General features: G+C 38.4%; 1 protein-coding gene across 1 annotated transcript in view; it reads right to left on the bottom strand.

The window, feature by feature from the left end:
* Window positions 1-18,020, bottom strand: part of EGF (epidermal growth factor) — a 95,644-nt gene that overhangs the window by 28,140 nt on the left and 49,484 nt on the right. The window contains 6 exon segments of the mRNA XM_081516912.1: window positions 1,119-1,283; window positions 2,004-2,171; window positions 6,136-6,359; window positions 7,772-7,876; window positions 15,492-15,550; window positions 15,552-15,641. Coding sequence (XP_081373038.1) covers window positions 1,119-1,283; window positions 2,004-2,171; window positions 6,136-6,359; window positions 7,772-7,876; window positions 15,492-15,550; window positions 15,552-15,641 — 811 coding nt within the window.

Genomic DNA, 18,020 nt, shown 5'->3' with positions numbered 1-18,020 from the left:
ATGCTTCTCACTACATATTTTTGTTTTGAAAAATAGAGATTTCCTTTTCATAAAACATATTCACATATAATAGATTACTGTAACTTTAATAGATATTAGATTTTTAGTTTTAATTTCTAATGTCATAAATCTTAACAGATAAAACCCACGCAAAAAAACCTTCAGTTTTTCAATCATTTTAAAAGCGTAAAAAGGTCCTGAAATCAAAAAGATTGAGAATTGTTATCCTAAGGCAACAATTAATAGATCTGAAAATCCAAAATATCCAGTTCTGGTCCATGGATAAATTAATCCGTTTGCTGTCAATCTGTCACCTAACTTATATCATGTCTATTGGATAAACATGAATTTTATAAACATCTAAAATAAAATTTAGGTTCTCTCTTATTAGATGTCTGTCAAGAGATGAATCCAAATACACCTTACTTGTCTGGATGCACATTCACGTGATGTAAATTAGTACCTCTGGTTACATGTCATATCAGATCTATTCTTCCTCGAAGTCATGTTTAGTTGTTTAAAATATGGATCTCAAGACTTGTCAGGCTGGATTCCCTACACTTGTTTGGTATCCTCAACTTATTTATTATAAAGGACTTTTCTTTTCATATTAAGACAGTCATGTGGCCGGGAAGTTGTATATGACTGCCTTTAAAATAGAGGCCATAAAACTTCTGGACAAAATGTCTTTGAATATTCCCTGAGTTGGTAAAATACTGGTGTTTTTTTCTAAGAATAAGTTGTGTGTGCATACCTGCTCAGTCGTGTCCAATTCTTTGTGACCCCATGGACTGTAGCCCACCAGGCTCCTCTGTCCTTGGGATTTCCCAGGCAAGAATATTGGAGTGGGGTGCCATTTCCTACTCCAAGGGATCTTGCAGACCCAGGGACTGAATCTGGGTCTTCTACAGTCTGAACCATCAGGGAAGGGAGGCCAATTGAATTTAATTTGTAATGAGGAACCCAAACTCATCAGAGAGAGAGAGAGAGAGAAAACACAGTTGGCATCCCTAAAAGTAAGGGAGCTTTTAATAACACAAAATATTAAAAATCAGCACAAGCACAGGAATTGATATAGAATGATATTCCTGAGCCAAAGTAAGATAATTCAGCTGCACAGTTTGTCATATTATCTGCCAATATCCAATGGCCATTGAGAGCCAGACACGTTTTTCCATCTGGAGCTTTCACAAAACCTTCACGACACAAACACTGAGCTGTTCCAAACCTCTCTTTGCAAATATGTTCACAGCCTCCGTTTTGATGTAAGCAGGGATCTGCTCCTAGCAGGGAGAAGACATGCATTCACAGATGGGCTTGGAGATGAAAAGGTTGCCGCTGATGCAAACTACAGCATACAGCTTGAGGGAGAGACACTGTATCTAAGTGGAGTTTATATCAAGAGCTATTTCAGGAGAGTTCCTATAAAGAGCCACTGGTTCTCAGATAAGCTCAGAAAGTTATTACCTTATGAGTATTTATTGAATTTAGCCAGTACTTTTGTTAGAGAAGCTATTTGGGAAGATAGGAATCCTATTTCCTGATTCATCATCCAGCCAAACTGACAAAAGGTGATTCAGAAAGAAGAGTTACAATGGAAAACTAAGTGGCTTTTCCATTTTGCTTTACCTACTCCTGGCTGAAGCTTCCTCACTGGCATTCTCAGGAGGTGGGGAAAAAAAAGCCCAATGTAGGTAGAAGCTTCCACTGCAGGTTTCTAAACTGCTCCCCCCTCCCAACCCTGCTCCTGGACTTAGTGCCTTTAATCTGGGTCTTTGAAAAGGAGCAAGTAAGTAAAAGCTAATTAGGAGAAGAAAAGATGAGCTTGGAGGGATAAAGCCCAAATTCATTACTAGACTGTCTTAACTTAAACAAAATTCAAGTCTCAGGAAATCTTAACATCTACCCAAATTAGTGAGAATTGCAACACCCCCCTCCCTTCCCTGCCATCAAGCAGTTTAAATAGTTGCAGATGACAGTCAAAGAAAGACTGCCCAGTGTACCTGGTTTTGCCAATGGATGAACTACAACCAGAGATGAGGGCTTCAGCATGCTGCCTCAGAGACATACGCTATTTTTGCCGGTCCTCTTGTTCATCTTTATTACCTATGGCATAGCCCAATCGGAGAACCACGCTTGATCCTCAAACACAGCCACAGCAAATGGGTGACCTGGAAGCAGTCAAACCCATTACAAACATCTTGCTTTTATCAGAAATATTTTTCAAAGGACAAAGAATACCCAATTCCTACACTAAATCAATTCTTTAATAAACTGCTAAGCAATGTAATGAGCCACCTACATCAAGGAGAACCCACGTGATGAGGAAACCTGTTAGAAGGGGAGCCTGGTGGTATGAAGTCCTAGCAAAGCCTGTTGCCACTCACCATTCAGAGAGTGAGAGAATGTGGGTGATTGACATAATATCACCAAGAAGGAGAAGACCCGGGCAGGAATGTTTCCGTGTTCAGTGATTCTATCACTATTTACAGACTAAACAACTTGACTATGTAAGTTATTTTCCTCCTCTTTGTCTTAGGTTCCTTGTCTTTTTTTTTTCCAGAAATTTTTCTTTTTTTTTTTTTAACTGATTTCCATAATGACCAGTAGTGATTTAGAATTGGCACTCCTTTTAATAAAGAACAAGTTGCTGTTAGGACTATGTATCTGCCTACCCTGTAAAAATACATTCTTCTTAAGCTAAGTGAGTACCAATTGGAAGCCAACTTTCCCTTTGCAATATTGTAAGCAGTAGTTTGACTCTTAACTGGAGCTGAAATGGGAAGATATGATTCACAAAAAGTAATATAAAGTAATAAGGCATTTTTATTTTCTTTAAAAAAATTTTTTTTAAGTTCCTTGTCTTTTGAATGGCAGTAATAAGTAGTAGACTAAATTCACAGGTTTTTGTAAAAATTTTTAAAAATCTAAGGTAACTGAATAACAGTCTCCTCAAATTCCCATCTCCAACACATTTCCATGCATTAAACCCCTACCTCCTTTCCTACTCTAGGACCTTGTTCTGTCAATTACCCCTTTCATTTATTCATTCTCTTCGTCTCTCCAGCTTCTTTCCTTTAGCTGATTAATATCTCCAGGTCTCTCCTATCTTAATTCCCTCATCCCCTTGACCTCTCTTCTTTTCATCTCTTTCCTACCCTTTGCAGCCAAGTTCTTTGGAAGTCATTTATTATCTGCTGCTTCTATATTCATGGCTCTGATCAACCCCCAAGTGGACTCTTCCCATCTTACCTTAACTAAACCCACCTCTCCATGCCACTGAAACTGCTCTGATAAGATATTCCAGTGTTTAGTAAGCTGGGAGATGTTTTAATATCCATCTCAAGTGGTTAGAGGCTAAGGCTAAGGACCCCTAAGTTTGGAAGCTTTTTATCACTGCACATACAGTCACATTTCCCAGGCCAGTCGTTGTTGCAAATGAGCAACGGATTTGGTGGACTAGGATGAATGTCTCCCTCTAGTGGCAGCAAACTCAAATTATTTGTCCAGGTGAAATGAGTCTCTGCCCATCTTTATTGATGGGGGCCCTTAAGATTCATTTTGGTATCTAGCCTTTGTTCCAAATTAAAGCCACTAATGCAGGAAGGGAACTTTTTACATAACTTTTGTTTTGTTTTGCTTACTGAGATAAAAAAAATACCTAACACAAAATTTACCCTCTAAGCCTGAGACTTAACCCAGTTTCTGTAGTGTAAACTACATTCACATTGCTGTACAACCAATTTCCAGAAAATTTTTTTTATCTTGCAAAACTGAAAATCTATACTCATTAAACAACTTCTCAGTCCCTGCCCGGCCAGTCCTTTGCAAACCCTATATTACTTTCTGTTTCTGTAAGTGTGACTATTCTATTCAATAAATACCTTAAGTTAACAATATTTGTCGTTTGTAACTGGCTTATTTCATTTAGCCAAACATCCTCCAGGACTGGCAGCCCACTCCAGTATTCTTGCCTGGAGAATCCCATGGGCAGAGGAGCCTAGCGGGCTACAGTCCATGGGGTTGCAAGAGTTGGACACAACTTAGCAAATAAACAACCTCAAGGTTCACCTATGTTGTAGTATGTGTCAGAATTAGCTATAGTTTTTCATTGCAAACCCCAAACTAGATATAATCTTCCTTATTTTTTGTTTACAGGAGAGCCACAATTGTGCGTTAAATTAAGAATGAATTCCTTCAATCTTTAAATGAAAAACCCTGAATTGGTCATTGAGATGCTACCATTTATATACCGGCAGGTGGCACTATAATGATGAGAATGGTTATTTAGACATTTTCATACCAAATTATTTGTATTTGTGAATGTGTTTAATAGGAAGTTGCATTGGTCATAGATTAGAGCAATGCAAATTATTTATAAAATATCTGCTATACGTTTTGGCTTAGAATATGGTGTCTTTACATTCTAGTTAGGAATTTTAAATCCCTTTATATATCAAAGCTGTAATTTTACATTTATTTGGGAGATTCATTTTTTAACAATGTGTATCTCCTTACTAGACTCAGTGACTTCACAGGAACCATATTGTACTCTCCACTCTATCTCTACTTCCTACAAGATTCTATAAATATCTGTTGGGCACATGGATGATAAAGCCTATGATTACATACATGTGAAGTATGTCAATTTTTAAGAAGCTTGGAAGCAGGTAGAATTTTAAATTATATTTATCTTGATCTGTTTAATGTATAATGCAAATCTAGAAATTCATTATCAAAGGCCAAAATTAATACCTTATACAAATTATTAGTTTTGTTAGCTTTTTCCTAAAAGAGAGAGACCATGTTTTCTCATCTTCTCAACCAACCAGTTTCTAAATTCCTGAAGCGTCTTTAACATCTCCCTGGCCTTTATTCTGACACCCAATCGGTTACTAAATCTTGTTTTTCATTCACAGTGTTGTTGTTGTTTTTTTTTAATACTCTAATCCTCCATTCTACTTTTAAATGGCAATGTTCTAGTTCAGGCTTTTATTAACTGTTGACTGAACAACTGTTGTAACCTCCTAACTCATTTCCTTCTCTCCAAATTCCAATCCAACCCTTGTACTGTTACCTAAATGGCTATCCTGATATACCAATTTTATCAGATACAGTTCCTGCTCAAGAATTATGCAATGGCTCTCCAGTACATTCAGAATGAATTTCAGTTAACATATTCTGGCAGGACTAACATACAAAGACCAAATTTTACAGCCTTATTTCAAATGATAATGTTTTATCAGCATTTATTTACCACATGGTCCAGTTCAAATACTGTCAAAGTGAATCCCCCACTGTTACATCATCTCATAACCATCTGTACTTCTAACAGATAGCATAATCTACAATGTTTCAAAACTATTTATGAAAATACATGACACCCTATGCAAAATCTGAAAATATAATAGAAGGGAAAATTTATTAATCTTTGCACAGAATGGCTAAAGGGAATGTTATCACTTGTGAAAATGACATTTTATAAAACATAAGAAATGATAACAGCTGAACAAAATCTTAAAAAAGTTTTAAAACGTTTAATATTTTCATTCTGCTTTTAAGAAATCTTGGCAAAGAGAAATGATAATGCAGCACTGTTTTTTTTAATCTAATATTCCAATGTTAAAATAATCTTCATAGCTTATAAGCCCCTGGAGAAATCTTTTAGCCTGTTTGTTTCTATTCCTTTCTCATCATGCGTTTAAGGGTATGTATGTGGGTATGGGGAGAGGATCGTGAGTGTATGTGATTGTGTGTGTGAGTGTGTGTGTGAGTGTGTGTGTGAGTGTGTGTGTGAGTGTGTGTGTGAGTGTGTGTGTGAGTGTTAACACTCATCAACACTCAATCAAGTTAAAGAAATCACCCATTTCAGAGCCTTACCAGGGCTTCCCTGGTTGCTCAGTGGTAAAGAATCCACCTGTAATGCAGAAGCCACAGGAGACACAGGTTCGATCCCTGGGTCAGAAAAATCCCCTGGAGGAGGGCATGGCAACCCACTCCAGTATTCTTGCCTGGAGAATCCCATGGACAGAGGAGTCTGGCGGGTTACAGTCCATGGGGATGCAGAGTCAGATAAAACTGAAGTGACTTAGCATGCATGCATGCATACTGGCAAAAATATAATCAAAGCCTTACCTACATCCTTCTGGGCAAGGCTTTGGCATTTTGAACCATCCAGATTGGACATTTCAATCACAGACTGCTTGGCATCGCACCAATACAACTTGTCAGTTAAGTAATCAATTGCTATTCCACTGGGCCAGACCAGATCTGAGCTAGCTATAACTAGTCGGCCACTGCCTTGAAGAGAAGAACTTTCAATTCGTGGATTAATTCCCATATCAGTCCAGAATAATCTCCTTTAATCAAGAAAACATATAACAAATAAAATTTGCAAGGAAAAAAATTCTTTTACTCTTTTATTATTAAAAACATCAATGCAAATCGCTTTAGGATAAACTAAAGTTGTACACCAAGGAATACAGAAAACATAGCACTGTATGCTGGACAAATAATGTTCAAAATCAAAAAATTATCTTCTCTATGTACAACAACTTGGACAGATAATGCTGAATTTAAGCTCTGATAATTAGATAAAGAAGAATAATTAGTTTTTTAAAATGTAGTATATTGTATATTACAAATATACAAATACATCAAAAGTTTGTGAGTGCATATTCTTATTAGTATTTTACACTGTAAAAGACAATGGAATCTTGCTAGTCTATCCCTTGGCTATACATATGTAAAATTCACTGGTTATGCAAAGTTATACCATAAAGGGAAGAGCACATTTATCTATTATCCAGTTTTATATGACAAACTTGGTTAACTTGGTCAGTTCTAAGTTCTGTGAGTCAAGTGCTGAGAGTTTTCTGAGTTCAATATGGTTCAATATCTTTTCACTGTTCTAATCATATGTCTAGCTCCAAATTAATGATCTATTTTCTATTGGTTTATTATTTCCCACAGACCATTATAACATTTTCATTATAGATAAAATAGTGTTGGTTTTTATCTTCAGTTTTTAACTAGGAAGGATTGTTTATTCTCTTAATTTTCTAAACATAAACCAACATTTGTCACCAATTCACAATTAACAAGTAGAGCCTTCTGCTGCTGCTGCTAAGTCGCTTCAGTCATGTCCGATTCTGTGCGACCCCATAGATGGCAGCCCACCAGGCTCTGCCATCCCTGGGATTCTCCAGGCAAGAATACTGGAGTGGGTTGCCATTGCCTTCTCCAGTGCATGAAACGGAAAAGTGAAAGTGAGGTTGCTCAGTCGTGTCCGACTCTTGGCGCCTTCTAATCTTTCACAATTTCTCTTTCCTCTTGTCTAAATCCAGGAATGACCTATCACTGCAACTCATGATTTTTCTAAAGAGAATTCATAAGCCATGTAATCCAAATATCATCCTCTCAGGGAATAGTATAGTTTTTAAAGAAAGTACAAAGTGTAGTGGGCTTATGCCTCATTGATTAATGAATCACAACCCATTTCTTTTCAAAAAGAAATTGAATTTGCTTAAAATGAAGGGTTTTCTAAACAATAAAATTTTATACAAAAAAAGCAAATCAAAAGACATTAAAAGGAGGAGGAAGTCATGCTAGCCATATAATTTCCAAACATTTGAACAAATCTCATGGATTTTCTTGGTTTCTGATTCCACTGATCACCTGAGATCTTAAGACAAATTTTGGACACTAGCACATCAAACGTAAAGTGTTCTATGATCTCTGCAAAAAGGGCCTTATTGTCACAATTACTTACTTGGCCATTGGATGAACAGCAATTCTTTGTGGCTGAGAGATGTCCTCCTTAATGATTATTTCACGATACTTTCCATTTAAATCACTTCCTTCAATGAGAGATTTCCTAAAATGCATGTAGTATAAAGGGGCTTGTTATGCTAACTTTAGTGTTTAAACAAAAATACTTTCTCTGTTGCTTATTGAAGAGCGAACTAGGCATTCTAAACTACCCTGTCACACATGTGCAGAAGCACATACACATTCTCACACACATTCTCACACACATTCTCACACACAAGTCAGGAGTAACACTCTCACAGTCTGTTGTTGTTCTTTTTAAAACACAATGTTTTAACTAGTTTCTCAATATTTAATCCAAGTAATTAAAATACGCAGTGAAAGGTAAGGTAAGAGGGGCTATGCCGGTGGCCTGACAGGGTTAAAACCAGGATGTGTAAATAAATACCGTCATTTCTTTCTCTTCACAACTTCCCAGCTCCTGCTGAAATCAGTAAGAGCCAGAGGAACCACCAGCCTCTGTCCACAGACCACAGGGAGCAGGGAGAGCAGATCTCTCAGGGCCACAGAGTCAGCCAACACAAGGAAGGGAAGGGGAGCGTTATATTGACTTTAATTTTCTTCCGTATGATTCTAAGACAAAGGGGAGAATTGAAATATTATTTGCTACCCTTCACATTAAAAAATGATAACAACTCTTTGGAATCTAGCTGGGGAGAAAACTTTTGTTTTCTAAGTTTTTCCATTTGCCAAACAAGTCTTTATTATCAAATAAACACTTATGAAGCACCTAATGTGTGTCAGGGATTGCCCTAAGCATTGGAGACACAGTAGTATACAAAACCCAGCTCTGTCCTTAAAGAGCTTAAAGATCCACAGAAGAGTGAGGGGGAGGGAGAGGGCCAGGAGGGAGGGCAGGAGGGAAGACAAAAAGAGGAAGAGGGAATTATATTACGGAATGTGTAAGAATGCAACTGGCACAGAGGGAAGTAAGTCAGAAAAACAAATATCATACGCTGTACTTAGTCGCTCAGTTGTGTCTGACTTTTTGCGACCCCATGGACTGCAGCACGCCAGGCAGCTCATGGGGATTCTCCAGGCAAGAATACTGGAGTGGGTTGCCATTCCCTTCTGCAGGGGATCTTTCCAATCCAGGGATCAAACCCAAGTCTCCCACATTGCAGGCAGATTCTTTACCATCTGAGCCAGCAAGGAAGCCCAAATATTGTATATTAATGTGCCGGGAGCCAGCTCACGAGATCCCCACCCATGACAGAGTCATGAGGAGAAGGACTGATGAGCAGAGCAACTCAGGCCTCAGGGATTCTCGAGAGGCTGCCTTAGCGCTCACCTTAAAGATGACATCTGTCTTTCTGACGCTTGCTATAATAAACCTCTTCCTATTTTCTGTGACTTAGGCAAAAGGCCTTTCCTGATTCCCTTCTAAAACAGATCATTCTGAAACCTCAAATCAACAAGGCCTCTGAACGGTAGCACCCTAGATAAAATTATCTGGGATATAGAGTATGCTGATCTAAATTCCTTTTGCTAACATATTGGTTTGTTTAATAAATGTACCTGTGCCTTTGGAGCTAATGTGCATAACTGCTCCGTAGTAATAAAACAGCATTGAGAGCCTCCACACAGAAAGCCCCTATGGGCACAAAACCCTTCACAGGAAAAAAGGCTTGTTAGGAAATAAAAAAAATATTGCTTTGTGAAACTGTTACTTAATCTATATTTACTCACTATGTTTTTACTCTTAACGTATTTAGCCTATATAATGAAAGCATAATAGTTAGAGATTTATATAAATAGAAGTTTAGCTTTAATACAAATAATAAGACAATTGTTGATTTAACTGATGATTCTTACTTAGAGCTGAACTTCAGCTTGCTGTTCTATGACTTTATGGAACCACGTTCTTTTCTGTTACGCTCAAGGCATGGAGTAAATTACCAAAAACAGGTTTTACCTTAAAACTTCCTGTTGATAAATTCTTTCCTGATGCGCTCGATACAAAAGTGTTCCGACTGATCAACCCTTATCAATGGAGTCACAAGGTGTTAGCAGGCCACCAGGCCAGAAGATTATGTAAACAAAATGAGGCTTTTTGTAACTAAAGACATGCAAACGGCTTCGATGAGGGTCGAAACTGTTGGCCCATTGAGCTAATTTGATAGGCCCATTAAGATATACCCATTAAGCTAAGTTGGTATGTCCCTTAAGCTGAATTGGTATGACTCTATGCTTTACATTTGTTTCTATATACCACTAAAAATATAAAAGCTGTCTTAAAAAACAATAAAGTGAGTAGACACTTGGAAAATGCTAAGACTCGCTGTGCCTTCTCATTCGCATCGCCGACGCCGTCCATCCTGAGGGAACCCCTGGACCTGCTGGAGCTGGACTCCGGCATTAATGCATATATATGGAATCGAGAAAGATGGTACTGACGAACCTATATGCAGGGAAAGAATAGAGACACAAACATAGAGAACAGACTTGTGGACAAAGAGGGGGAAGGAAAGGGTGAGTCAAATCAACAGAGTGACACTGACATGTATACATTAACATGTGTAAAACAGATGGCTAGTGGGATGTTGCTATATAGCATAGGGAGCTCAGCCTGGTGCTCTGTGACAACCTAGAAGGGTGGGATGGGTGGGAGGTGGGAAGGAGTCTCAAGAGGGAGGGGACATACGTACACGTATGGCTGATTCATGCTGCTGTGTGGCAGAACCAATGTAACATTGTAAAGCAATTTTTCTACAATTAAAAATAAATTAATTAAAAACAAAAAAGAATGCAACTGGCAGATTCAGGGCCATGGCTTGGAGTGCACCATGAGCCCCAGCAGCTCCCTGGAACAGGCAGGATCACAAACAGAGGGGAGGCCCTTCCATGTGAGGCCTGTTTGCCCGGTTTCCCCACTGCAACCTAGAAAGTACAGCTACATTTCATTCAATAAACATCTGGAAAGGCCTAGCCCTTGTTCTTTCAGGCAGTGTGTGCACACAACAGACCTGCCCAGAAACACAGGGCAGGATCATTCTCTCCTCCCTGTCCTACAGAACAGACGCTAAGGAGATCTTCTCCAGGTGGCTTGCTCGAGTGCCCTTTCTAGATGGGGGAAGGGGCTTGATTTCTTCTTCCTCACATGCCATATGCAAGAGGGAGACACAGGTAACACTGACTCAGGGCCCGGGCTGGGGCAAGGACACTTTGCAAACTATCAACTTAGGGCAGTGGATAATTGGAAATTATTTGTACTGCAGTGCCACTTTATTCCTAGATGAAGGAGTTGTAGGAAGGGCACTGCTAGGCAGAAGGCATTTTTGAACTCAATGTGTCAACTTCATTCAGTCACAGCTGTCACTGTGCCTGTGCCCTTGGTAGGAGGCAAGGAATTCTGAAGCCACTTGCGTGTGACCAGAGGAGATACAACTGTCAGTTCTGATCTCGTCGTTTTATCATCCCTAAATTGTCACCGTTTCGAGCGGGAGTGAGGGGATGAGAATTGATACAGATGTAAGCTCCTGATTCTGGAGCTGTCTCAGGCAGGACAGCTGGCATTTGCTCTCAAAGCTCCCCAAGGGGGTCACCCAAAACACACTTCTGCTTGATTCAGCCAGAAAGCACATCTTGAACGCCAGTGTTGGTCATGAGAAAGCAAAGACAAGGACGAATATTTGGGTTCACGAGTTCAAGCATAACCCTCAATCGAGTGGAACATCTTTCTTTTTAGAGTCGTTATCTAATTGGTCTCAATGCCACCACTGGGATCCTCTAAACCAAAGGTCCTCAACCTTTAGGATCTACTGCCTGATGATCTGGGGCAGAGCTGACCTAATAGTAACAGAAATAAAGTGCATAATAAATGTAATGTATTGAATTATTTCAAAACCATCCTCCCACCCATGGTCCATGGAAAAATTGTCTTCCACGAAACTGGTCCTTGGTACCAAGAAGGTTGGGGACACTGCCCTAAATCCACCCTGTTTCCAGGGCAAGAGCTGTCTATCCAGAACTCTAGAAGAGTGATTTTCTTACCTTATAGTGGTTTTTGTCACGTCAAAAAGATGAGCAAACAGATACTTTGTTTTCTTCCTGATTCTTTTTACTAAGGATCTGACTTTAGAAATTGGGACCTCTTATCACTAAATAATAATGTTGCCAGGGGAATTACCAACTTCCTTCCTTCCTACAGTTAGATGTTAATATGAATATGTCTTCTCCTAAGCCAATATAGACCATAAGCATCCATTCTGCTTTTTTTTTTACTTGGTTAAGAGTTACTATATAATCTAATATCACAAGCTAGGAATCCCAGTTATTTAAATCAAATTTCTAGCTAATATCAAGGTTTTCAAACTACAAACCTCTCATTTCCAGACAAATTAAAGGTTTTCTCTTAGCAGCTGCCTTTAGAGGGAAGAGGACTTGAGAAGGGCTTGTTATTACTCAAGTCAATGAACTAGGGAATTTGAGGTCTGATACTCCAGGATAGGGTGGTGCTTGTCTATCTCCTGAAGGCACTGCCTTGGCAGTAGGTACTACAGTACTATTAATCAAACACATAAAATTAGAGGTGCCATGCGAATGTGAGAAATACAAGGAGACCCAGCATCCTCAGAGAGTCCAAAAGTGGCTGACATCTGCCGTCCTGATCAACGTTTCTGAGAACAGCTGTGTACAAGCTCTGTTATTATGCACAGGTAACATTTTAAATGTCCTCTTAAGTAGGTTCAAAACAGAGAAGACCATTATTATGATTTTTATCATTATTACAACTGAAGTTGATTTTCACTTGTTATATGACTCTGGGTCTAGCACATTTAATCAACCCTGGTTGTTGGAGGCAGCACATACCTATGATTATTAAAAACATAGGTTTCGGAAATGGTCACCCTTGAGTTCAAATTCCAGATACAATACTTGCTGGCTGCTTGACCTTGGGAAAGTTGTTTTACCTCTTTGATTCTCAGTTTTTAAAATTTTTCAGTTGGGGATATGAAAACTTACCTTTTGGGGTGTCAATATGGATACCAAGCTCTTAGTGCAGTATCTGGTGCATATCAGTTATTCAATAAATGAATAAATACAAAAAGAATAAAGAAATGGGATGAAGGTATGGCTAAATGAATAAGCAAATAAATGAACGAATTACTTAATTAAAATATACTCCGTCTGGACAGAGAAATACCGCATTATTCTTAACAGCAGCACATCATACATCTGCCTCATTTTTAAAAGCCCGTTTGTTTCCCATGGGTTATCCAGGCCAAAAGAGATTTTCTGGGACATAGAAAACCTGCCCTGAAGCATTTAAACCCACTCCCTGGGACTTCTTCCTCTGTGTTGGGATCATTGATTTCAGAAGTGAAATCCCAGCTCATTCTCTCTTCTTTTACTTTAACGTGGTTGCAGAGGTGCCAGAGGTTTGAGTTGGCCACCAGGTCGCTCCATAGCTTTAAGATACTCTGAGAAAGTGTCCCAGAGCCTAGAATCTCTAAGCCTCCCCAGTGAGGTACTTGTGATTGGCTCTTTCTCACTCAGAAGCAGGAAGTGGACTCTCATTAGCAAACACAAGAGACGCAGCCATTTCTTTCCTCTCCCTCCTCCCCACTCCACCTGTTCCTGGGGCTCACAGAGGACACACACACACACTCAAGTGCAGCAGTGCTTCCTGCAGCCCTAGAGCAGTGTGCCCTGTGGGCAGACACACCACAGCTTCTCTCTGGTCCTGCTGTCTCCCATCAAAGAGAAGACACACCATCTCTCCCACCTGAAGAGGACTTTCCTCACAACTCCAGCGTGAAGCACTTGCTCCCTCCTTCACGCTCATTTAAAAGAGCCAACATGTGGGTTTCAGCAAGACTTGTCATTTGAATGCTGTACAACTTTGAGTAAATCACTTAGTCTTTATGAGCCTTAGATCCCCCCACCCCACCCCCCAACCTGTAAAATGAAGGGGAGGTTGATCCCTGAAGCCCCTTCCAGAGCCCCCTCTGGGAGTACCCACCTTCATTTGGCAATTATTAATGCATGCCCTTATGACATTTTTTGTACTGAGATTCAGACCAAGTGTTTGCATTAGTTTTTCTTGTGTATATGCACTTTGCCTCCCTGGCCACACTAAGCTGACCGGAAACATGGAGCTCCTCATGCTCCTGTGTATCTTCCATGCCACCTAGGTAACAGCTGACCCATAGCAGATCCTCAGAAAATGTGTGTGGATTGTATCCAGACAGGCTTTGCATTTCTCTGATTATAACAGCCTGAAGTGCAAAAACACACACTACTTTCTTGGTCCTCAATATTCACCCTTAATGAAAGGAGGGAGGTCCTGCTTGGTGGTAGGGAAGGGGAGGAGGTGCCGGGAGCCAGCTCACGAGATCCCACCCATGACAGAGTCATGAGGAAAAGACCTGATGAGCAGAGCTACTCAGGCCTCAGGGATTCTCGGAAGGCTGCCTCAGCACTCACCTTAAAGATGACATCTGTCTTTCTGATGTTTGCTATAATAAACCTCTTCTTATTTTCTGTGACTTAGGCAAAAGGCTTTTCCTGATTCTCTTCTAAAATAGATCAATCTGAAACCTCAATCGACAAGGCCCCTGAACGGCAGCACCCTAATAAAATTATCTAGGATATAGAGTATGCTAATTTAATTCCTCTTGCTAGCATATTAGTTTGTTTAATAAATGTGCCTGTGCCTTTGGAGCTAATGTGCATGACAGCTCCTTAACAATAAACAACATTGAGAGCCTCCACACAAAAAGCCTCAGTGGGCACAGAGCCCTTTGTAGGAAAAAAGGCTTATTAGGAAATATAAGAGATACTGCTTTATGAAACTGTTACTTAGTCTACATTTACTCATTATGTCTTTGCTCTTAACGTATTTAGTCTATATAATGAAAGCATAATAGTTAGAGATTTATATCAATAGAAGTTTAGCTTTAATACAAATAATAAGACGATTGTTAATTCAGCTGGTGATTTTGCTAAGCACTGACCTTGGCGCTACATTATTTTCAGCTTGCTGTGCCATGACTTTATGGGACCACATTCTTCTCTGTTAGGCTCAAGGCATAAGATAGAGTACAGAAAACAGGTTTTACCTTGAAACTCTGGGTTTATAAATTCTTTCTTTGTCATAATCTGCTGTGCCTGTATTCTTTAAAAAAATGTAACCCTGGTACTTTCTGTGCCTGATGCAAAAGTGTCCTGGCTGATCAACCCTTATCAATAAAAGAGTCACCAGATGTTAGCAGGCCTCCAGGCCAAAAGATGATGTAAACAAAATAGAACTCTTGAAACTAAAATATACAAACGGTGTCCTGGTCTCGATAAGGACAAGAAACTGCTGACCCATTGAGCTAATTTGGCACGACTCTACATTGTACATTTTCCTCTATGTACAACTAACAATATAAAAGCTGCCTTGAAAACAATAAAGTCAGAAGACACTTGGAGACGCTAAGACTCGCTGTGTCTTCTCATTCGCCGACGCCGTCCATCCTGAGGGAACCCCTGGACCAGCTGGAGCAGGACTCCGGCAAGGAGGGACTGTGGACAGCATCGGGGGCATCTTCCTCTGATGCCAGTCAGGGGACCAGCAATATCTTCCTGTTTTCAAAGTGAAGGATGAGGCCAACTGTATCATATATTCCATCACTCCCATCCCATGTGACTTAACAATGAAAGAGGAAACAAACCCTCTGTCTATCCAGTAGAATTTACAGCCAATCCAGTCTACAGCAAGACTTTCCGGTATTACCTACTTCTTCCTCAATAAGCCTTTCTCGCTGGGAACCATCAATATTAGCTCTCTCTATCCACTTCAGGACTGTGTCGGCAAAAAAAACCTACAAAAGAGAACAAAGGCCTTTCAGTTTGATTTGTTTAAAAAGTTAATGTGGAATATATACAAACAGGGTGAGTAAATCTTTGTATCATCCAGTATAATCATTCAGAGCTTGGCTTTGGAGAGAGATGCATCTGGAACTGAACTCTATTTCTGCTGCTTCCCAGATGTGTATAAACTTAAGCAAATTACTCAATGTCTCCGAAGTTCAGCTTCCTTATTGGCAAAATGGGAATAATGCTATCAAGTGCATTAATTATATATTATTATATAATTATTAATTATATATAATAATATATAATAATATATAATAATTATATATAATTATATAATTAATTAATATATAATTATATATGTATAAAATCTCTCTCTCTCTCTCTCTCTCTCCTTAGTCTTGTGCCTGGCACATATTTCTATTGCAGGTAATTTGTTCATCTATATCATATATAAATTAAAATCTAAATCATATATAATTATATATATAATTAATTATATATATACAATTATATACAATTAATTATATATAAAATATATAATATAATTAATTGTAATTAATTAATATATAATTATATAATCAATTATATACATAATTGATTAATATATAATTTTTTATATATATATATATATATCTCCTTAGTCTTGTGCCTGGCACATATTTCTATTGCAGGTAATTTGCTCATCTTTGATCACTGGTCAATAACAAAGCCATCATATTTAAACTCTAATGGCTTCTACAGCCTGAAAGGGAGCAAAGAGGAGCAGTTTAATGGGGGCTGTAAGCTCAGCTTTATCTTCCACTGCTTGATCCACAGGACTCTACTTCACTGCAAGTCAGGGCACACAGCTTCATCTCACTGTTTGGCATTTATTTGTTTGATTGCCTTGGTTAAATCATTTTACTTATTTATATATTTTTAAAACTGAAGTATAGCTGATGTGTGATATTATATGTTGCAGGTATATAATATAGCAATTCACCGTTTTTAAAGTTTATGTTCCATTTATAGTTATTATAAAATATTGGCTATATTCCCTGTGTTGTACAGTATATCCTGTAGCTTATTTTACATGCTACATAATAGTTTAAACCTCTTAATTCCCTTCCCCTATATTGCCCCTCTCCACTTCCCTCTCCCTACTGGTAATCACTAGTTTGTTGTTTTATATCTGTGAGCTTGCTTCTTCTTGTTATATTCACTAGTTTGTTGTATTTTTTTAGATTCCACATATGAGTTATATCATATAGTATTTTTCTTCCTGTCTGGCTTATTTTACTTAGCATTATACCCTCCATATCCATCCATGTTGTTGCAAATGGCAAATTTTCATTTTTTATGGCTTATTAGTATTATACTGTTTTATTTGTTTATACCACACCTTTATTCATTCTTCTGCTGATAGACGCTTAGTTGCTTCCAATCTTGGAAATTGTAAATAATGCTACAATGAACTTTGGGGTGCATGTATCTTTTTGAATTAGTGTTTTTGTTTTTTTCTGATATATACCCAGGAGTGGAATTGCAGGGTTACATTGCTGGGTTTATTTTTAGTTTATTGAGAACTCTCCATACTGTTTTCCGCAGTGGTTGTACCAATTTACACTCCCAATAACAGTGTGCATGGGTCACAAAGTCATTTAATCTCAATTTTCTCAGCTATAAACATGACAAAATCAGATGAGATATTTGCTAAAGTTCCTTTCATCTCTAACAATATATAATTTCATTTTAAATAATCAATTTTGTTCAACAGAACATACCCTGCAAGTACAAAGTTCCTTTTCAGTTTAGTATGCAGACTATCAAACAGGTACAAGAATGAAAAATTGCTATGAGTGGCCGACAATTTGATGATAGCATATGTAGAATATTAACTGTGAGTACATATATGTATATAAACCCATCACCAATAATGAGAATATTCATTAAATAGTAATTAAATAATGAGCTATCATCTTTCTGGATAAAATAGAAAAGGTTCTATTCCATAATTCAAAAATGGGTACTTCTTATATTAAAAAATAATTCTGCTAGTGCTCTGCTTCACCAGCATAAATGTGTACATGAATCATCTGGGGAATCTTGTTAAAATGCAGATTCTGATTCAGTGGTCAGGGGTGGAGCCTGAGAATCTGTAGTTCTAAAAAGCTCCAGGTCATGTTGATGTCACTGGTCCAAGGACCACAGTTTGAGAAGCAAAAAGATGGGACCATTGACCAGAGAAATGAAAAAACATGCATAAGCCATATGACCTAGAGTTCATTTTAGGTTTTCTTGTTCACCTCATTGTAAAAATTACTGACTGCATAGGAAAAAAATAATTTGGTAATAAACGAGTCTTGAACTGATTTTATTAATTTTTTTCCTGTTAATACAATTAT

The sequence above is a fragment of the Giraffa tippelskirchi genome, chromosome 1 (assembly GCF_054371585.1).
Source record: "Giraffa tippelskirchi isolate mGirTip1 chromosome 1, T2T-mGirTip1v1.2.pri, whole genome shotgun sequence".
NCBI classification, from domain to species: Eukaryota; Metazoa; Chordata; class Mammalia; order Artiodactyla; family Giraffidae; genus Giraffa; species Giraffa tippelskirchi.
The sequence above is the reverse complement of the archived record's forward strand: the minus strand, read 5'-3'. Positions and strand labels throughout refer to the sequence as shown.